This window comes from Mirounga leonina, unplaced genomic scaffold (assembly GCF_011800145.1).
Source record: "Mirounga leonina isolate KUSES-001 unplaced genomic scaffold, KU_Mleo_1.0 Mir_448, whole genome shotgun sequence".
NCBI classification, from domain to species: domain Eukaryota; kingdom Metazoa; phylum Chordata; class Mammalia; order Carnivora; family Phocidae; genus Mirounga; species Mirounga leonina.
In genome coordinates, this window is record NW_023270758.1 from 3065590 (window position 1) to 3088027 (window position 22438).

The 22438-nt window shown below is 39.6% G+C and overlaps 1 protein-coding gene across 1 annotated transcript in view; it reads left to right on the top strand.

The window, feature by feature from the left end:
- The window catches only part of DNAH3 (dynein axonemal heavy chain 3), a 167115-nt gene that overhangs the window by 107293 nt on the left and 37384 nt on the right, over positions 1-22438 (top strand). The window contains exons 41-48 of the mRNA XM_034988127.1: positions 9716-9819; positions 12256-12550; positions 14379-14558; positions 18264-18387; positions 18477-18633; positions 18872-19015; positions 19967-20633; positions 22199-22364. Coding sequence (XP_034844018.1) covers positions 9716-9819; positions 12256-12550; positions 14379-14558; positions 18264-18387; positions 18477-18633; positions 18872-19015; positions 19967-20633; positions 22199-22364 — 1837 coding nt within the window. The remainder of the gene's footprint in view (positions 1-9715; positions 9820-12255; positions 12551-14378; positions 14559-18263; positions 18388-18476; positions 18634-18871; positions 19016-19966; positions 20634-22198; positions 22365-22438) is intronic.

The window sequence follows — 22438 nt, forward strand, 5'->3', positions numbered from 1 at the left end:
TCCCTACTTTTGTATCTTTGGGGTAAATACCCAGTAGTGCAATTGCTGGATCATATGGTAGCTCTATTTTCAACTTTTTGAGGAACCTCCATACTGTTTTCCAGAGTGGCTGCACCAGCTTGCATTCCCACCAACAGTGTAGGAGGGTGCCCCTTTCTCCGCATCCCTGCCAACATCTGTCGTTTCCTGACTTGTTAATTTTAGCCGTTCTGTGGTGTGAGGTGGTATCTCATTGAGGTTTTGATTTGGATTTCCCTGATGCCGAGTGATATTGAGCACTTTTTCATGTGTCTGTTGGCCATTTGGATTTCCTCTTTGGAAAAATCCTTGACCCCATTCTTGGCTCACCTTGTGACAATATCTTTCCTTTCCTTTTGCAGCTGGAGGGCTGGTGATGTATACAGCTCCCACTCAGTTTCTCAGTAGCTTTGCCCTATAACATTTATCTACTGTGATGGCCTTGCCTCCCCACTCCACATCCTACTCAACTGATGTAGTATAAGAAAAACCATAATTTCCACATATACTGCAAATTGGCTTCTTCATATACCTTCTTCTGCAGCAACTACTTTACTTAAAAGCAAGTTTGGTTCTGAAAAGGCCATTCATAAGACTACAATGACACCTTGCAAGTGATCAGTGCAAATTTGTCCACAGAAAGTTAAGCTTTACTTTTTCAACATGGTAATCATACATCTCTCTTTCTGCTAGTTTTCCAAATTCTCGCTGCTTTTGGACATGAATAGGGTAAATAATATTCATATAACACTTTTATTTTTTATTTTTTAAAGATTTATTTATTTTAGGGAGAGAGAGAGAGAAAGCATGCATGAGCACAGGGGTAGGGGATGGAGAGGGAAAGAGAGTCTTAAGCAGACTCCCCTCTGAATGAGGAGACCAACACAGGGCTCCATTTCATGACCCTGAGCCAAAAGCAAGAGTCAGATGCTTAACCAACTGCGCCACCCAGGCGCCCCCATTTAACACTTTTAAAATAAACCCAGATGCTGTAAACTCTGCTCCAGAGTAAGGAACAATAAGATGGCCAACATCCAATGACCACATATGATCAACGAATGCCATCTGTTGGAGGCAGCCTTTTCTATTTGTTTCATCTATGAACATTCTAGAAAAGGGAAGTTCCTCAACAGAGGGGCATCTGTGGCTCTTTACTTTGGAAGACCATATCTCACTGAATCTAAGGTATTCTGCCTGAATCCTCCTTACTCATTATGGACTGGGACCCTGCTGCCCCTACAGCTCTAGAAAGATAGCCTGGTGAGGAGAAAATGAGACAGTCCTCCCAGATTAATACCTGGCAGGGAGATGGAACAGCTACCCAATTTTCTCTGTGGGATGTAACCTGAGTCTGTGCATCCTGGTGGCCTCTGTTGCGTTTCCTCAGGCAATCTTTTGAGGTAAGATTTCCCATTCCAGCCGTAAATTTTGCTTAGATTTTTTCAGTTGTTGTTTGTTTTTTTTTTTTTCCAGTGACATCATTCCACTTCTTTCCCTTGTGCCTTAATAAGTATTTTCGTTTGGAATTTCAAAGCTCCTAGCCAGAACCCATTCGAATCAAAAGACATGTTTTAAGTACTAAGTATGCTTTTTTTTAATATATAACAACTTTATTGAGGTATAATTTACATACCATAAAATTATCCCATGTAAGTGTACAAATCAGTGGTTTTTAGTAAATTTGCATAGTTGTGCAACTGTCACCATAATCCAATTTCAGAACATTTTCATCACTGAAGGATCTTATCCTTCAGGCCCATTTTCAATTAATCCCTGTTCCCATTTTTAGCCCCAGGCAACCACTTACCTACTCTCTGTATATTTGCCTTTCTCAGGTATTTCATATGTATGAAATCATGGAGTATGTGACCTCTCATGTCTGGCTCTGAGTATAGTTTCTTATTACGACCTTAAAAAGCTTAAAATGCCTTTCTAGATTTTCCTCAAGGACCCAGGGTTAAAATTCTCATGGTAAGAGTTCCAGGGAGGCCTTCCCTGACCTTACGGGACATTGTATTCCCGGCTTTTCATGCTCGGAAGCTGTGGGCTAAGTGGACTTCTGAGATAAATGCTGGAGGAACTACATTGGGGAGCATATATTAAGGAAAGCAAACAGGCCTTTGGGGGATTCTCTCAAGTTTGGGTTCCCATCATCTGACATGGATCCTTGTTTGTCAACCCAGAGATTTATTTGTCCAGAAAGTGCTAAATTTCCCTTTATTCACCCATTCACTGTGTGCCTTTTGAAAACTCAGTTCTTTGTTGAAAAGTTTACCTTATTCTCTCAAGTGTCAGAGAGGAACACAGGGTGAAGTAGGGGGTGGCCAGAGGTAATAGAATTACCTGGATTTCTACTATTTCTACTATTCTCTCCTTTTGCCCTTGTAGCTGGACCTGAGTCTGGGTTAAAATCACAGTGCAAAGTGAACAGGAGCCATTGCTCTGGTAAGAACCTGAAACCTAGAGCTGAATCTTCTCAGCTGAAACTATCTGTGTACTCAGAGCTATGCTACGTGTTTGACACGTGCATCTCATTTACCCTCTACAATGATTTTCTGAGATTGACATAAAATCAGGCCCATTTTACAGGTGTACAAATGGTGACCTTAACTAAGGTCACATAGCTAGCAAATCTTTTACTCAGTTGAACCTTTTCTGTTTGGGCTAATGTTCCAATATCAAGCCACAAACTAGCTCTAGCTAATCCTATCAGCCAGAGAAGGGAGACAAATACTTTTCTGATTCATGCTTTTAGTCTCCTTTTTTTTTTTATTGTAAAAAAAAAATCAATTCCATTAAGTAAAAATGACCAAAAAGTATCTCTTTGTTCATACCACCCTGTCACAAGTATTTCAGTTTTCAAAAAATTTTCTGTCTTTTCCACCTGATTTCAGCTCTCTACCTAGTTACCATAATGATATATGTTCTATTTTTATTCTATTTTCATCTGTCATTCTTTTTTTTTTTTTTTTAAGATTTTATTTATTTGAGAGAGAGAGAGGGAGAGAGCACTAGCCAGGGGGAGGGGGTGCAGAAGGAGAGGGAGAAGCAGACTCCCCTCTGAGCAGGGAGCCCAAAGTGGGGCTCCATCTCAGGACCCTGAGATCATGACCTGAGCTGAAGGCAGTTGCTTAACTGACTGAGCCACCCAGGCTCCCCGACCTGTCATTGTTTCTTAAAAGCATCTTTTATGTTAATACTCAGTTTTTGCAAAATAATCCATTCATCTCATAAGACATAATTTTGACTGGTCTCCTAATGTGAGACATGTAAATTATTTCCAAATTTTTGCTATCACAGATGGTGCTGCATACTCATATATAGAGATTATTTTCATTGTGAATTATTTCCTTATGATAAATTCCCAGAAGTGGGATTTCTGACTTAGACTACAGAACATTTTTGTAGTTCTGTAAGCATAATGCCAGATTGCTTTCTAAAAGTGTTATGCCAGATTAACTTCTAGGTAAAGCTGCAGAGTGATGTAGGATAACAGAGCTCCCTCCTTTAATACCTAATGAAATGAACAAAAACAACAACGGCACAATTAAGCCTAAGAATTTCCCAGCAACAGCTAGAGAAAATGATTGGTTCTATAAACATTGAAAAGTGGTGAGCAAGAAGAGAAACACAAGAGCTGGCATGCTGCATCTCCCAACCCAGAACCCACCATCCCACTGTTCTCCTAAGAGTGATGTTGAAGAAAGGTGGTGAGTTGACAAAATCCTGAGTTCTCACTGGTCATCACCACTGTGGAGAGAACTGGATTACAGTGGTGCCTGCAGATGTGAACAATGTCTAAGAGAAACCCTTGGGCATGAAGCCCCTGCATGCTTCTGTAGGACCTTAGTACAGATGGGAGAAACTACCGGGGTTTACATCTTCCAGAGTTCTGTGCTGCATCAGGGTTGTGAGATGAATCGTACAGGAGTGTGGGGCATTTCGCTAGCTGGGTTGGGAGTGGAACCATAGTTCAGGAAAGTTGGCCAAATTGTAGAAAGAGAGCATAGAGCCCAGGTTTCCTAGCAAGGGCAATTGATTTTACCCAATCCCTGTAACTTCATGCTATGGAAAAGAAAGCCACACACCAGTCCTTGAATTGTGGTCGGGAAAGTGGGGGAGATAAACTGGCTTCTGATAATGTTGGGAAAGATGTCAAAAACTTAAACCTGATTGTATCAGAGCAAGAATGGTATGAAAACTATGAACATGAGAGAGAGGCAGATAGAATGAATGAATCTAAAAGAAAACCTTACCAGGGTGCCTGCATGTCGCAGTCAGTTAAGCATCTGACTCTTGGTTTCAGCTCAGGTCATAATCTCAGGGTCCTGGGATCAAGCCCTGTGTTGGGCTCCACACTCAGTGCAGTCTGCTTAAGATTCTCTCTTCCTCTCCCTCTGCCCCTGCCTCCCTCTGCGTGCACGCATGTGCGCTCTCTCTCTGTCTCTAAAATAAATAAACAAATCTTTAAAAATTAAAATTAAAAAAAGAGGGGTGCCTGGGTGGCTCAGTCGGTTAAGCATCTGCCTTCCGCTTGGGTCATGATCCTTGGGTCCTGGATTTGAGACCTGTGCTAGGCTCCCTGTTCAGCAGGGAGTCTGCTTCTCTCCCTCTGCTCCTTCCCCCAGCTTGTGCGCTCTCTCTCTCTCCCTCCCTCTCTCAAATAAATAAAATCTTAAAAAAAATTTTTTTTAATTTAAAAGAAAATTACCTAAGAAACAGAAAACATTTCTGTTGAAAGAACTTAGTAATAACATGAATTTAGTTTTTTAAAAAGTTTTTTAAGTTTAAAAGTTTTTAAAAAGATGAACAGTGTGGTACTGGCAAAAGGATATAGAGTTCAGTGGAATAGAATTGAGAGTTCAGAAATAAGCCCCTCACATTTATGGTAAGTTGATTTTTGACAAAGGTACCAAGATAATTATGTGGGAAAGGAATACTCTTTCAACAACTGGTGCTGGGACAACTGAATATTTACATGTAAAGTAATGAATTTGTTCTTGTACTTCACACCATAGTCCAAAATTACCATGAATCAAAGTCCTAAATTTAAGAGTTAAAACTGTAAAATTGTTAAAAATAAAAAATAGAGGTGCAAATCTTCATGACCTTGAACTAGGCAATGGTTTCTTAGGACACCAAAAACACAAGCAACAAAAGAAAAAATAGGTAAACTGGACTTTGTCAAAATTAAAAACTTTTATGGGGCACCTGGTTGGCACAATTGGTTAAGCATCTGACTCTTGGCTTCGGCTCAGGTTGTAATCTCAGTGTTGTGAGATTGAGCCCCATGTCAGGTTCTGCACTCAACGTGGAGTCTGCTTTAGATTCTCTTTCCCTTTCTCTCTGCCCCTCCTGTTTGTTCTCTCTCTCTGTCTAAAATGAATCTTTAAAAAAAAATTAAAAACTTTTGTGCTTCAAAGGACGAGGTCAAAAAAGTGGAAAGACAACCCACAGAATGGGTGAATTTTTTTTTTTTTACAAATCATGTATCTGATAAAGGACTTATATCTGGAATATATAAAGAGGTATTACAACACAATAATAAAGAGATAACCCTACTAAAAATGGGCAAAGTAACTGAATAGACATTTCTCCAAAGAAGATACACAAAGGGTCAATAAACACATGACAACATCATTAGCCATGGGAAATGCAAATCAAAAACACAATGAGATAGCACTTCACAACTAGGCTGAGAATAATAAAAAACATGGAAAACAACAAATGTTGGTGAGAACATGGGAAAATTGGAACTTTCACATATGTAAGGGAAATGTAAAATGGTACAACAGTGTTGGAAAACAGTATTTGATAATTCCTGAAAACTTAAACAGAGTTACCATATGACCCAGCAATTCCACTCCTAGATATATGCCCAAGAGAAACAAAAACATTTGTCCACACAAAAATTTGTACATGAATGTTCATAGCAACATTATTCATAATGGCCAAAAAGTGGAAACAATCCAAATTTCCACCACCAGATGAGTAAATAAATAAAATAGAATATATCCATACAATGGAATATTCTTTAACAATAAAAAGAAGTGAAGTAATAATACATGCTACAATATGGATGAACCTTAAAAATATTATGAGGGACACCTGGGTGGCTCAGTCGGTTAACTGTCTGACTCTTGATCTCAGCTCGGGTCTTGATCCCAGGGTTGTGAGTTCAAGCCCCACACTGGGCTCCACCCTGGGCATGGAGCCTACTTAAAAAAAAAAAAAAGCAGATAGATAGATCAATAGATCGATCATGGAGTAAAAGAAGGTAGTTATAAAAGAACACATATTATATGATTTCATTTACACAAAATGTCCAGAATAGACAAATCTATAGAGACTGTAGATTAGTGGTTGCCTAGTGCAGGGGATTGGTGGGGGAGATGAGGGGTAATAGCTAAAAGATATAGGGTATCTTTTCCATATAATGAAATGTCTTAAAATTGGTTATAGTAATGGCTGCATAACTATGAATATTAGTACATCATGTATACATATATTTTTAGTAAACCATTAATATGGGTGACTTTCATCTCAATAAAGCTGTCTTTTCAAAGTTTGCAGATGAGGTAATAAAACAACAGAATTAGAGGAAAAGAGGGATTAAAAACCAAAGAACAGGTGCACCTGGGTGGCTCAGTGGGTTAAGTGTCCAACTCATGATTTCGGCTCAGGTCATGATTTCAGGGTTGTGAGATTGAGCCCTGCATCAGGCTCCATGCTAGGTGTGGAGCCTGCTTGGGATTCTCTCTCCCTCTGCCTCTGCCCCTCCCCCCTTACCACCCACACACCAGGTCACGCATTCTCTCTCTCTCAAAAAAAAAAAAAAGAAAAATCTTGCCATTTACAATGATGTGGATGGAATTAGAGGGTATTATGCTAAGTGAAATAAGTCAAGCAAAGAAAGACAATTATATGATTTCACTCATGTGGAATTTAAGAAACAACAGAGAATCATAAGGGAAAGGGGGGGAAAAATAAGACAGAGAGGGAGACAAACCACAAGAGACTCTTAACTATAGGAAACAAATAGGGTTGCTGGAGGGGAGGGGGTAGGGAGATGGGGTAACTGGATGATGGGCATTAAGGAGGGCACGTGATGTAATGAGCACTGGGTATTATATACAACTGATGAATCCCTGAACTCTACCTCTGAAACTAATAATATACTATATGTTAATTGAATTTAAATAAAATAAAAACCAAAGAAACAAATTGACAATGAAACAATACCATTAATGATCTAATAAATACATTAGGAATAACAAGGAATAAAGTGTAGACATCTCATAAATGGCTTAGAGGGAAGGGTTGAGAGAACTACGCTTACTATAGAAGAAAAGCCAAATACGTTAAAGTGATTATCAATAATATGATTGATATGGAGGCCAAACAATGCTATTTCCTTAAGTAGGTAACTCAGCAAATAGTATAGACAATATATACAAAGATATGAATGAGAAATTGTTCCTAAAATGTTAACAAATTATGAGCATGCTATGTTTCAAGAAAAACTGATATAGAATAATTGACCCAAAGACATAGCCCGAATAAGTTATTGGGCTTATAGATAAAAGAGATTGCATCACACATCTAGATAAGGAAAAAAAGGTCAGTGAAGGGGGAAGTATCTGATGGATCTCACACTTCCACACAGCAACTTAGTACACAGGGAAGCATAAGACAACAGTCAGAAGTCTGAAGGAAAGAAAATGTGACATGAGAATATCACTCTCAGTCAAGTCACTGTTCAAAAAAAAAATCAGCTGACAGATATTACCAAACTTGCAAGAACTGAGAGAATGGAGCACCTCTAAGTCCCTTCTTGGGAAAAAAAAGAAAAGAAAAGAAATCAGCCAACTGATTCGTTGAATGAAGAACTGTTGAATGGTCTGTGTTAGAAACCGTAAATTTCAGCATTGAATCTATTGAAATATAGACCTCAGACTAAGGAATGGGAGAATTATGTTTATCCTCAGCAACAACAAAAGACCCCAGAGGAGGGGAGATGGAAAGAAGAGTGGGTTAATAACCTCATAGCTTATAAACGAATCAATGAAATTGGTCTAATGTTGAGTCATGTGGATTTACAAATGAAATATAATGTCTGGATTTGCTTCAAAATACTCCAGACAGAGAAAGAAGAAAGGAAAGCGCTGGGAGAGAGAGGGGGAGAGGGAAAGGGAGGGTGGCAAATGAATATGGTGGTGATTAGTGGTGGGGACATGGATGAGACAAGAATAGCGAAATGCTGATAATTATTGAAGCCAGATAATGGGTACATGGCAGGTTAGTATACTATTCTCCTTACTTTCATGTATTTAAATTAATTTTTTACATGATAAAAAGTTAAACTACAATTCTAAAGTTGGACTAAATGATTTTTAAAAGCATAATAACTTTAAGCCTATAATCACTTAAAATTATTTTTTAGTTAAGAAGCATCATGGGGCTCCCGGCTGGCTCAACCAGTAGAGCATGCAGCTCTTGATCTTGGGGTCATGAGTTCAAGCCCCACGTTGGGTATGGAGATTTTTTTTTTTTTTTTTTTTTGAGAGAGAGAAGTGCGTATGCACATGCAAGTGGGAGGAGAGACAGAGGGAGAGAGAGAATCCTAAGCAGGCTCCACTCAGTGTAGAGCCCATTGCGGGGCTCAATATCATGACCTGGGCTCAATATCATGACCTGGGCCAAAATCAAGACGCCTAACCCACTGAGCCACCCAGGGGCCCCTGGAGATTATTGTTCTTAAGAAAATGTTTGTTAATGCCTGTTGGTGATGGTTAAAAGTTGAATAAAGATTTTTTTTTTTTTAAAAAGCATCTTACTGAGAGAGTAGATCTTAAAAGTTCTCATCACAAGAAAAAAAATTGTTACTGTATGTGGAGACGAATGTTAACTAGTCTTATTGTGGTGATCATTTCTCAGTATATACAAATATCAAATCACTATGTTGTACACTTGAAACTATTATGTCAATCATACCTCAATTTTTTTTTCAAAAAGCATCTTTTAGGAACTAATATTTCTTGTAGTAAATCATGATTTATATGAAGTTCAGCTGGTCCTTCAGTTTTACTTGTTTTTACTCTCCTTTTCTTCTGCTATAGTTAAGTGTAATGAAATTTAACATCTTTATTTTAAAGTAGTATAATATATATATCATATATAATAATTTTAATATGTGATATATAATTATATATGTGTACATTAATAGAATATGTATCATATATTAATGTATAATAGTACAATATATAACAGTATAATATATAATATCAAATGATCCTATCCTTATTAAATCCTTTCTTTCATCTGTCCTTCCATGTTCAATGTGTTTGTGTGCCAGAGAGAAAGCCAGGATTGCTATCAAAAGTTATTTCTGGATGTGAGATTTGATTTATTGCCTTCTTCTGTTGTGCAATACTTCCTGTTTTACATTATTAAAGTAATTCTTTGTATAATTAGTACCTGTCATTTTTTTATACAAATGATAAAGTCATTACTCTTTAAAAGCTGTTTTTCCAGTTTATACAGTTACCATTAATGTGTAAGTTTCACCACAGCTCTGCCAGGGCCGGTAGTTGTACATTTTCAGAGGCCTCTAGCTGAGGTGGTAAAATACCTTAAGTATGAAATGTAAACCCCTGGCATGCTAATGACCTGTTCTGTTCTGTGTCTTTGAATCCAGGAAGCATCTATGATTTTTATTTCCTCAAGCAAGGTAGTGGACATTGGTACACATGGACAGAATATATCACCAAAGAGGAGGAAGATATCCCAGCTAATGCAAAGGTAAAAGAGAGGTATTTGCCATGGAGCTTTGGTTTCTAAAATTACCTGAATTGTCTCCAAGGTGGAGGAATTGACGTCAGTTCTGTATTAGCATTTTTAAGAACTTTCTTTAGAAAAAGTTTCAAACATGAGCTGGATCAGCCTTCAAACGCATGGACTTAGAGTTAGACGCAGATTCCTTACTCAGCTTCATGCTCTCTGCCTCAGTTTACTCAACTACACAGTAGCAGAAAGAATACTTAAAGGGTGTTTGCAAGAACCGGAGGCATGAACACGTGGCACACATTATGTGCTAGATTCATGTTGGTTGCTATTTTGATTATTAGCATTGTCATGTGGTCAGTGATCAATGCCAGGAGGTCATCAGTCTTACCTCTCAGATATCTCAGCCAAAAAGGATCGTTTTCTTCAAAATTCCCAGAGAAAGATTTCCTTGATGAGAATTCTTAGAAAAACAGGTCTGGGTTTTCTGGATAGCAGATGATTCAGCTACAACTCCTGCTCTTTTCCTTGTGGAAAATTTGCCTCTGTTAGTAGTATCTCGTGGACATACTTTATTTTTCTGGGGGTGATTGCAGATCATTCAGGCCCCAAATGGAGTGGTGGACAGTGGATGGAAAAGTGGGAATATTGACAATCAAGTCAGACAGCTGGCAGGACCACAGCTGTTCCTGAAGATGGTGTGATGAGTAGAGGTGGATGTGTGCTGAATTCAGGACACACTCTGGCGGCTGAGTGTTGTGCAGAATCCCCAAGCACAGAGGTCCAAAACTTTAATTCTCCTTAAAGAGCTCAGTCACCTGAACTCCAGGAGTTTGAAATCATGCTGAATTCCTGCAAATAAGAGAGTCCAATGCAGAAAAGATTTTAAGTTCTGCTGAAAATTTTCCCCTTGTCAAACAGGTGTTCTAGTCTCTGAAAATAAAAATCTCTGAAACCCAACTTGCTTTAAATTCCATCTTGGTAGCAAAATAAGCATCTTTTCCTGGCCCTGCATTCAGCACCACTTAACCAGCTACGTGGCTTTGGACAAGTGAGCCAGTAATTCTCCAGCCTCAGAGGGTTACTGGGAAAACTGCAGAGGATAATATAGGCAGAACCTCCATAGCTCAATACCTATTAATTTTCTTCCTCTGCACTTCAATTCCTGCCCTGTCTGTTCCTTTTCCTTTGAGCTAATTACTTATCAAAAGAAGCCCAGCCTTTTTCTGCTAGTACACACAGGGCTGCCATGTTGCACAGACTCAGTTGGCACCATTGGCATTATGGTCTAGCTTTGCTTTAGGGGCACCATTTACATAAACCACAGTGTGAACGGTGCTTTCTAGAGTTGTGCAAACAGTGGCTCCCTGTTCACTGGCCCTTCCCAGCCTAGACATATAGGGAGATGTCAGCATATGATATACATCTTCTTGTCCCTTCCTCTGTTCCCATGGAGGAACCAAATGTGGCCAAATGGTTGATGACAGGGTTCAGGCTCAGAGAAGCCAAACTAAGGTAAGGTATTCTACTCAAAGTAATAGGGATTCCAGGAGCCTAAGACCAAACCCTTAGAGTCCATTTGGGGTCTGAATAACAGGAAGAGTGTCGTAATCCCCATATTGGAAAAAAAGGTTAAAGGGGGGTGGGTCCTAGAACCAAGAATCTGAGTGTTGGAAAAAGCAGATCAGGAATAAGTGCAGGGAATGGGGGCTGAGAGTCACAACCCACCCCCCCAAGCCAAGCAGTAGGATGACATATGGGAAGTGGACCTTGCCTGGGGCAAGGCAGACAAGTTGATTCAGAGCAATGATCTCAGAGGGCAACAGCTATAGACTGGTCCTTAATGTAATTGGTGTCTATACCATGATAGTTTAGTGGTTAAGAATATAGACTTTGGAGGGGTGCCTGGGTGGTTCAGTCGGTTAAGTGTCTGCCTTTGGCTTAGGTCATGATCCCAGGGTCCTGGGATCCAGCCCCGCGTCGGGCTCCCTGCTCAGTGGAGTGCCTGTTTCTCTCTCTCCCTCTGCTGCTCCCCCTGCTTGTGCTCTCTCTCTCTCTCTGTCAAATAAATAAAATCTTAAAAAAAAAAAAAGAATATAGACTTTGGAATCAGACAAGCTGGAATTCAAGTTCCTGCATTTCCACTTACTTGCTGCATTACTTGGACAAACTGCAGAAGAGCTATGGACCTCAGTTTCCTCATCTATAAAACAGAGCCAATAATGCCCATCTTGACATGTATGATCTCATTTAACCCTCAAAACAGCTTAGTGACATGGGTGCCATTATTATCCTGTCTCACAGGTGAAGAAACTGAGGCCCCTGTGGAGGTTAAATACTCACTCAAAGTCATAAAGATAGTAAGGGATGGAGCTGAATGGATAGTAAGTCTGAATGCCAAGACCCAGCCTCCCTGGCCCAGTAACAAGACTGTCCCATGTCTTTGTGGTACAGGTCTCAGAACTCATCATCTCCACGGTGGAGACAGCCAGGCAGTCCTTCTTCTTGAAAACCTACGTGGACCATGAAATTCCAGTGCTGTTCGTGGGGCCCACAGGCACTGGCAAATCAGTCATTACCAACAATTTCCTTCTCCACCTTCCCAAAAACACCTACCTGCCCAACTTCATCAATTTCTCTGCCCGAACCTCAGCCAATCAGACTCAGGATATCATCATGTCCAAGCTGGATCGACGGCGGAAGGGCCTGTTTGGGCCTCCCATAGGGAAGAAAGCAGTGGTATTTGTGGGTAAGGCACTAGCCTGAATCTGAACACAACCAGATTCTTCTATGCTGCAGCAAACCAGAATCTCCCACTGTACAGTTCTTTTACTCTCTCTAAGAGATAATGTATTTCTGGTTAATGTAATTTAGTATTACTTCCCTCCCCTTTTCTTCTCCAACCTGCTTCCCTTTCCTTTCTTCCTCTTACCTTTTTTCCCTCCCCCCCTTCCCTCCCTTTCTCTCATCTTTAATTTTGTTTTTCCATTCCTTTCCTCCTTTCATTACCATGTATTTATTGATTAAGTACTGTATGTCAGATTTTTCAGTAAGATGTAGTCCAGGGTCTTTTTGCCTCAATTAGGCTTCCAGTTTCCCCTGAGATGAAGATGAGCCTTTGGATCAGGGAAGGTTACCTTGTAGTTAGAATTAGTTCCAGAAGAGTGTCTACCCTCTTGCATCTCCAAAAACAACACTCACTTTGTGATAAACCCCGTATTCCATTTTTTGTCAGATAAAGGTTATCAGTAAATGAAGAAATCTAAATATTGCTAAATAAGTATTTGTGAAATAAGCACATTGAGTTTCCCCAGGATTTTAGCTCTTTACAAAGCATTCCTCATTTATTTCATTTGAGCCTAACATCCCTGTGAGGTTATTAACCATCATTATCATTTTACTAGTCAGATAATTGAGGCTCCAGAAGGTTAAATTCTCTGTCAAACATCAAGAAAATTCTGGAGCCATGACCCAAACCTAGGGTTTTTTTATGACAAATACATTACATTTTCCACTATCTTACTGCTAACTCATGGGGTTGTCATTTAGTAAAAGTAATGCCCTACTGTTCTTGGTTATCTCATGTCCTGTCTTTAAAATTCATGTATTGATAGTGAATATTATCTATATTTATATCCTTGCCCACTAACATTAGCTTCTTAAAGGCAGAGATCCAATTTTATTTTGTTTTACCTTTCTTTTCTTCCCTTTTCCCTTTCCTCCAAACTATTCTCCCTTCCTATTTCTTATGGCATATTCAGAAACAATTTAAGCTTTGTAGCCAAACACATCTAGGTTCAATCTAACTTTCTAACCATAGGCATATTGTGATTTAACTTGCATGACCCTTAGTTCCTCACCTCTAACATAAAGGTAATACTACCTTCCTTATAAAGCCATTATTTGGATTAGATGAGATAATATGTATAAAACCCCTGAAATGTTATCTGACACAAACTGGGCATTCAATCAGTATTCATTAGAGAAAAATTAAGAGAGCTTCCATTTTATTGAGTGTCTTCTATGTGCAGTGACTGGATCACAATATGCTAGTGGTGGAAATCAATCCTTGCCCTTGAGAAAGTCACTATCCTTGCCATTTTGATTTTGCTCCACAAAAACCCTAGCTCAAAACTTTTCTCCCATTGAGGTTCAGTTTAACAAAACTTTTCTCCCATTGAGGTTTCAGTTTACCTGGTGATTGATCGAATTATATACCCCGTTGGCTGGGAGTATGACTGTCTTCCTCACCATCATATCCTCAGAAATTAATAAAATGTCTAGCACATAGTAGAGAATCAATATATTGTGGTTGATAGAATGGGAAAAAAATTAAATGCCTGTTTGTTGATGCTAATCCATGCATCCTTAAAGTCACAATGGGCAGAGATCTCAGTGAGGCAGGAGAACCCAGAACCCAGGAAATCCTCTTCCCATATGGTCAGAATATCCACTGGCTGAGCCCTGCCTAGAGTGGGAATAGGACAAGTAGGCACAGACTGTCCCATGAAAGGAATATTAATTAGGTTTAAATAGCCCAGAGACTTACAATATGTGGCTATGCCTTCTTTCCCCAGATGACCTCAACATGCCAGCCAAAGAGGTGTATGGGGCCCAGCCCCCCATTGAGCTCTTGAGGCAGTGGATTGACCATGGTTACTGGTTTGACAAGAAGGACACAAACAGGCTGGACATCGTGGATGTGCTGCTTGTGACAGCTATGGGGCCCCCCGGGGGAGGAAGGAATGACATTACTGGTACGTGAAAGAGAAAGTTCATTCCTCTTCATTGTCCAGCAGAGCCAGACCACCTTCATGGATGGAGGGTTGGTACAGGGCACTCTGACCTGATGAAAGGTGGAGAAAAGTATATTTAGGCTATAGCTGGAAGGGTTTGGGCTAGCTCCAGGGAGTGGAATTTGAAGACTTCATATTGGAAATTGTGTGAAATGGACTTGAAGATGAAAAGAGAATGTGAGAGTCTTTGGCTAGGCCCTGGAGGAACAGAGTTCCCTGGAGGAACTCTCCATATGAAAAGGAGAGTTCAGTGTGACCAGCATGTGTACCAGGAGGGAGGCTAGATCAGAGGTTCTCAAGCAGGGGTGGTGATGGATTCACCTGTTGTGTTTTTTTTACAGTTCTTCAGATTGCCAGAGATAGAACAACTAACCCAAAGTGGCCTAAACAAAATAATAATAATAAAAAAATAAGAGCTCCCCCCATCATCTAACAATTCAGGAATACATTTGCTTCAGGTGCAACTGGATTCTTCTAGGATCTGTGTTTTAATTCTGAGATACATCCTTGCTTAAGAATCTTAATACCATCTCTAGACTTAAGATTCTTTGACCTCACTCCCCCCTCTGACATTTAGCTTTCTTACCTGTAAAGTTTTCCGTAAGGAAAATGGACAGGATAATCTTAATTGGTACATTGTGTATCTAATACAGACTCAAAAATCATCACTACCAAGACATGTACTAGTAAAATTGCTGGACTTTAAAGAAAAGGAAAAACTCTTTTGGGCATCTAGGCACAAAAGAGTACATGACTTTTAAGAGAAATAAAATTAGATCATCTTAAAATTATTCAACCACAATGCTTTATGCCAGAAGAAAATAAAATAATGTATTTAAGTTACTCAAGGAAATAAAATGGGAGTCAAGGATTTTTTTTTTTTAAGATTTTATTTATTTGATAGAGAGAGACACAGAGAGAGAGGGAACACAAGCAGGGGGAGTGGGAGAGGGAGAAGCAGGTTTCCTGCCGAGCAGGGAGCCCGATGCGGGGCTCGATCCCAGGACTCTGGGATCATGACCTGAGCCGAAGGCAGACGCTTAATGACTGAGCCACCCAGGTGCCCCGGGAGTCAAGGATTTTAAAGCCAGAAAAGCTGACTTTCTATTATAAAAGGAAAATTGTTATCAGAATGCAATAAGTCAGATTTATTTCCACAAGTCCTTTCTTGGGAATCTACTAGAAAATGGGTTTCACATGATCGAAATGACTGTAAAGAAATAGGTGTTATATGCAACTAATGAATCGTTGAACACTACAACAAAAAAATAAAGTATTTCAATATTCAAAATTTAAAAAAAAAGAAACAGAACAACTGGTAGTAAGCATTAAATATACAGTTATTTGTTGAACTAAGACTACCTGGGAGAGATTATAATATGTAAAGGCTATAAGACCCAGTGATACAGAACAACTGAAAATGGAGGGGAGATTAGGATAGCAAGTACAAAAAGTTTTAAACTGTTTTCAGTTATCATAATTGGTAGTGGTAGTATATTCTTAGTCTAAGAGCTCTTTATAAAGTAGGATTATACAAACAAGTTACTGTGGAATTTTCTATTTCCACTGACCCTTGTGTCCTTGAAAATCAGGAGTCTCAGTATGGGAGAAAGGAGATCAAGATGTAATATAGATGAAATTAAGTGAAAGCCCTGTAGTCCTAAATTAGAAATATCAGTAGTAGCTCATGATGTACTAGTTCTAGGAAATAATAAACAACTCATTAACACTGAGCATGCCTACCACCCAGATTATTTTGAAATCCAGTTTCCTAGTAAAAGGAACCACAGTTTCTTGAGAAATGGCTGATTGCATATCTAGGGCAGAAAATATACAAGTTGAGCTTGTAACTTCTTGATATACTAGAGAATGAGAAAACTTTTAAAGATTAAATGGTCATGTCAACAGGACTCAGTTGGCAACATAAGGAGGCCCTCACTGGCCAAAGATGGGAAAATTTGAGCTTCAACAATGAGAGCAATTTTAATGGATTGAAATTTATCAAAATATATTTAAATCCATTACTCTATAAAACAATGATAGTTGGTCATTTTACAGAGGATGGTAAGGAACCAATTTATTATCTTGAAAACTGATAAATAAATGGAAAGAATCAAACATTTATCCTGACTTTCTTATATGAAATGTACCACAGTATAAGCAAATCCTAGATGAGGGGAAATGTCTCTTTATAAAAATATTCCAACCAATATATGAAAAAGAGATGATAGAATCAGAATATCACCATTTTACACTAATGAGTGACTTAATGGATCTAGCCACTGAGCATCCATCCGTAGCTACCAACATCACAAAGGGAGAGAGATCATTATGTCTCTAATGAAAGAATATACCACCACATACCATCTGGAATCTGAATCTGATCAAATCTCTAGATCCAGCTGCAAATTACTATGAAATACATATGAGGACAGAGGAATAGAATTAACTGCACCCTGGGTATGCAATGAGCAAAATCCTAACTGTGGAAACTCTACAGATCAAACAGCCCAGATACTCTTAACAGACAAAAGATGAAAGAAAGGGATGGAAGGGGAACCTATAGATTAAAAGAGACTTGAAGACATATCAAGTTTTTTTTTTTTAATTGGGAGGATTAAACTCTGGTGTGTAGGAATGAACACTTGGGTGATAAAAACATAAAGAAATGCAAGACAGCAAATCACTCTTAAAGTCAGGATAATAGTAACCTTTGGAGAGAGAGAGAGAGAAGGCTAAGATTGGTATGGGATATATGGAGGGGCATCTATGGAGGGTTGGCAAAGCTTTATTTTTTTACTTGGTTGGTAAACGTAAGGGTGTTGACCTTATGATTCACTAAACTTTATATTTGTTTTTCTCTGGTTTTCAGTATCTGCATTATATTTTATATAATAAAATGCTTTTTAAAAACAGATACGCAGACAAATTTATAGAAATAGAAAATAGGTTATTCGTTGCCAAGGGCTCCAAGGAAATGGAGAGTGACTGCTAGTGGGTACAAGATTTCTTTCTGAGGTGATTAAAATGTTCTAAAATTGATTATGGTGTTGGTTTCACAACTATTAAAAAGCGATTGAATTGTGTACTTTAAATGGGTGAATTGTATAGTATGTGAATTATATCTCAATAAAGCTGATATATAGATATATAAATATATAGATATCTAACATTAGACAGGTAAATATAGATATAGGTAGATATGTAAGGATACCAAATTAATAGTGGTTAATTGGGGGAAGAATGGATTTGGTATGTGGGAAGTAAGTCAAAGATGATGCTCACTTTCTATAAAAGTATTTCTGAATTGACTATTTTACAATGATCACATATTGCCTTCACTTTTAAAAAATAATCTTGAACACTAGCTTAGTGCTGTTAATAGGATTTCTGCAATCATGGAGATGTTCTACATTTGCATTATGCGATACAATAGCCAGCCACTAGCCACTTGCTACCCTTGTGCACTTGAACTGTGGCTAGTGAGACTGAGGAAATTATTTTTTAATGTGACTTAATATTAATTAGGTTTAAATAGCCATATGTGGTTAGAGGCTGCCATGTTGGATAGCACAGCTCTAGAACAATAAGACAGAGGAAAACATACTCTTTCATATCCCAGGATCACAAGCCCAGGAGGTAGGTGTGAGTGTGTGTGTTTTCCAGGACGATTCACTCGCCATCTAAATATTCTTTCCATCAACGCCTTTGAGGATGACATTTTAACCAAGATTTTCAGTTCAATTGCTGACTGGCACTTTGGGAAAGGATTTGACGTGATGTTCTTAAGGTAAGAGGTTCCTGTGTCTTCCACAATATTGGCCCAGATCCTCAGTTCTGGCCCCTCCTTGATGAATCTCCCTTTCTCTTCCTCCCAAGGTATGGAAAGATGCTGGTACAAGCTACTATGACAATTTATAAAGCTGCAGTTGAGAATTTCTTGCCAACTCCCTCCAAGTCTCATTACGTCTTTAACTTACGGGACTTTTCACGGGTTATCCAAGGGGTACTGCTCTGCCCTCACACCCACCTGCAGGTCAGACACTATTTCTGTTATCAAGTTCATTCAGCAATAGCCTTAGCTACATGAATAAACAGTGATAATAGTAATAGCTAACTTTTATTAAGCATTTATCTCTGCTAGGCATTGCGCTAAGTATTTTATAAACATTATCTTGTTTAATGTAACACAGTCCACCCCAGGATTTAGAAAGAAAACTACCAGCTCAGGTACCACCTTCCATTCATACAAATAATTAACTCTGGATTTTTAGGATGTGGAAAAATTTATCCGACTTTGGATCCATGAGGTTTATCGGGTCTTCTATGACCGTCTGATTGACCATGAGGACAGACAGGTCTTCTTCAACATGGTGAAGGAAACCACATCCAGTTGCTTCAAGCAGACTATAGAGAAGGTAAGCCAGATCCTATGAGCATTTGGCCTCAGAAATGGTCCCAAATATTTGACTATGTTAGTCTCAGATTTCAAGTTTCCTTCCTAGTGGAGACTCACAGCTCTGCTTTCTGAATCTCAGGAAATGGGATTAAGTCATCTAGTCATTTGATTTGATGATATTATACTTGGCCCAATTTTGTTTCACTTCCCTGATAACATATACATTTGTATCTATTCAAAGTGGTTTATGATCTGATGTAATTGTTTATAATTAACTTAAAATACATTTTTAAGGTTAATTAATTTGTGAGATGAGAAATGAACTGTGAAATTTTTATGGTTTGATTGAGGCCCTGGTAAAGCCTAAGTAGAAGAGTGCCATGTTTCCCATTTGTAAATATTTTCTCTTCCCATTTTGATGTAAGGAAAGTTGTTTTAAGCCTATGTGTTTACATCATCTAGTTGTACCTCTATTTTTAAGAAGCTGTGATTTCTCCACAGAAAAATTGCAGGTGTTTCATGTTGCATCCAGAGGCCAAGTGCAGAAGTACTGCCAGGTTCTAATATCAGGAAGAGAAAGCATCTAGAACATTCCTACTCTAGCCACAGAGTGGGGGCCAGGGGTAGTACCTGTACCTTTGTTTGGTGAAGGAGCAAGCACATGAAAAAATTGGTGCCATCCTTCAACCGCCACTGGGATCTCACAGCCTGACCACCAACATTTTAACCATTTGGCAAACAGATCAACTCTCACTTTCATGCTTTTTTCTCTAATGCCCTTTCGTCATAGTCTTTACACCCATCAGATCCAAATATTGTGTTATAAAAAAAATTATTGATGGACCATCACTTTGGAGAATATGCTCAGAGGAAACAAGCATATCTCTTGTTCCCTCCCTCTATAATCTCCCACTGCCAACTTGGTTGGGCCACTGGTGGAATGCCTGGCTGAGATTTATCTTTCCCATAGGTCCTCATTCACCTGTCACCCACTGGAAAGATTGTCGACGATAATATCCGTAGCCTCTTCTTTGGAGATTTCTTCAAGCCAGAAAGTGACCCAAAAATCTATGATGAGATCACTGACCTGAAACAGCTTACAGTGGTCATGGAGTACTACCTGGAAGAGTTCAACAACATCAGCAAGGCCCCCATGTCTTTGGTCATGTTCAGGTTTGCCATTGAGCACATTTCCAGGATCTGCAGGGTCCTGAAGCAGGACAAAGGCCACTTGCTCCTGGTGGGCATTGGGGGCAGCGGGCGGCAGAGTGCCAGCAAACTGTCCACATTCATGAACTCATATGAGCTGTACCAGATTGAGATCACCAAGAACTACTCAAGCCATGACTGGCGGGAGGACCTGAAGAAGATCATGCTGCAGGTTGGAGTGGCCACCAAGAGTACTGTGTTCCTCTTTGCTGATAACCAGATCAAGGATGAATCATTCATCGAGGACATCAACATGCTTCTGAACACAGGGGACGTGCCCAACATCTTCCCAGCTGACGAGAAGGCTGACCTTGTAGAGAAAATGCAAATGGCAGCCAGGACAGAAGGCGAGAAGATCGAGGTCACTCCTCTTTCTATGTATAACTTCTTTATTGACAGGGTGAAGAAGAACCTTCACATTGTCCTTGGTAAGAAGAAGCAAACTCAATTTTCCCCTTTCCTCTGGAGTGCCCTAAACTCAGTCCTCCTACAGTGGTCCAAGGATTGATCTAGCCATGGCACTCACCCAGGGCTTTGTGCCTGAATTCCCGTGGAAAATGACCCTCCCCTAAACGACTATTTTAAAATTGTTCCACTCTTTTCAATTCTTTTTTTTTTTTAAGATTTATTTATCTATTCCAGGGAGAGAGAGAGAGCAGGAGGAGGGGCAGAGAGAGAAGGAGAGAGAGAATCTCAAGCAGACTCTGCACTGAGCACTGCGCCTAATGCAGGGCTCCATCTCATGACCCTGAGATCATGACCTGAGCTAATATCAAGAGTCGGACGACTAACTGACTGAGCCACCCAGGCACCCCTCTTTTTTTTTATTTAAATTTTACTTAGTTAAGACCAATACAGTGCGATATTGGTTTCTGGAGTAGAACAACACCCAGTGCTCATCACAAGTGCCCTCTTTAATACCTATCACCCATCTAGCCCATCCCCCCATACTCTTCTCAGTTCTCTAAATTCTCCTCTGAACCTTCTCCTTCCTTTTAGTGCATTACCCTGGTGGCCTCATATCTGGAGTTCTCTCTGTGAATGACATCTCCAATCTATCCAGAAACCTAGGGGTTATATTTAATACTTTTCTCTCATGTACCATGTCCTGTCAGTTTTTATTTCCTTGCTTTCCCTTAAAACCACCCATTTATCTCCATCCCCACCACCTTTTCATTAGCTAAATTGCCATCATCTTGCCCAGACTCACCTCTGCAACCTTCTAACTATTCTATGTCCACTCTTGTCCATTCCAGACCAGACCTTTCTGTTCCACTGACTCAGGATGGTTTTTTTTTTTTATGTGTATTACAAATATGATCATTGTGTGTGTACACACACACACAAACACTTAATATGCTTTCTATCAGGATAAATGCCAAAATTCCTAATCTATGGTTTTATAAGGCCACCTGCCATACTGTCCCCTTTATTCTCTCCACTCTCCTCTCAAACCAAGCTTACCATTCTCTCTCTGTTCTTCAGCCACAATGACTTGCTCATATTTCCACCTGTGCATTATGCTTCCTCCTACCACATTGAGCCTAAATTAAAAAATGTATGGAATTTAGCCAGAATTTGTGCTTGGATGGAGATGGGGTCAGAAACAAGCCGATGGACCCCACTCAGCTTCCATTAGTAACTATGTATGGGGCATCCATGGCTCCCTTAAGTCTGAGTCAGCACAAATAGAGCAAGAAGATCAAAGGGCACAAACCATGCTGTCTAAGTGATGCAAAAGATCTGGAAAGGAGAACAGTAGGCATGGGAGACCAGTCAGAAGGCTATTATAATATACTGAATCCCCATCACAAAGTTGAATGAAAATATCCTATGATTCCCCTGTGCTTCCCAGGCATTCATCATAACTATTCCTGTTGCACCCCTGGAGTACCAACAGGAAACCAACCCCTTACCCACCAGAATCCTTGGAAAGAACTGCCTGGCTCCTTGCCTTGGAGGAAGGAAACTAACCAAGTCTGCTTTTCCTTAGCCATGAGCCCAATTGGGGACGCCTTCCGGAACCGCCTGCGGATGTTCCCTTCACTGATCAATTGCTGTACAATTGATTGGTTCCAGTCCTGGCCCACGGATGCCCTGGAGTTGGTAGCCAACAAATTTCTGGAAGATGTGGAACTTGATGACAATATTCGGATAGAGTAAGCATTAGCTGCATTTTAGTACCCTAACCAAATATTCCAAATTGAAAATCCAGATATTGACTGTATTGTTA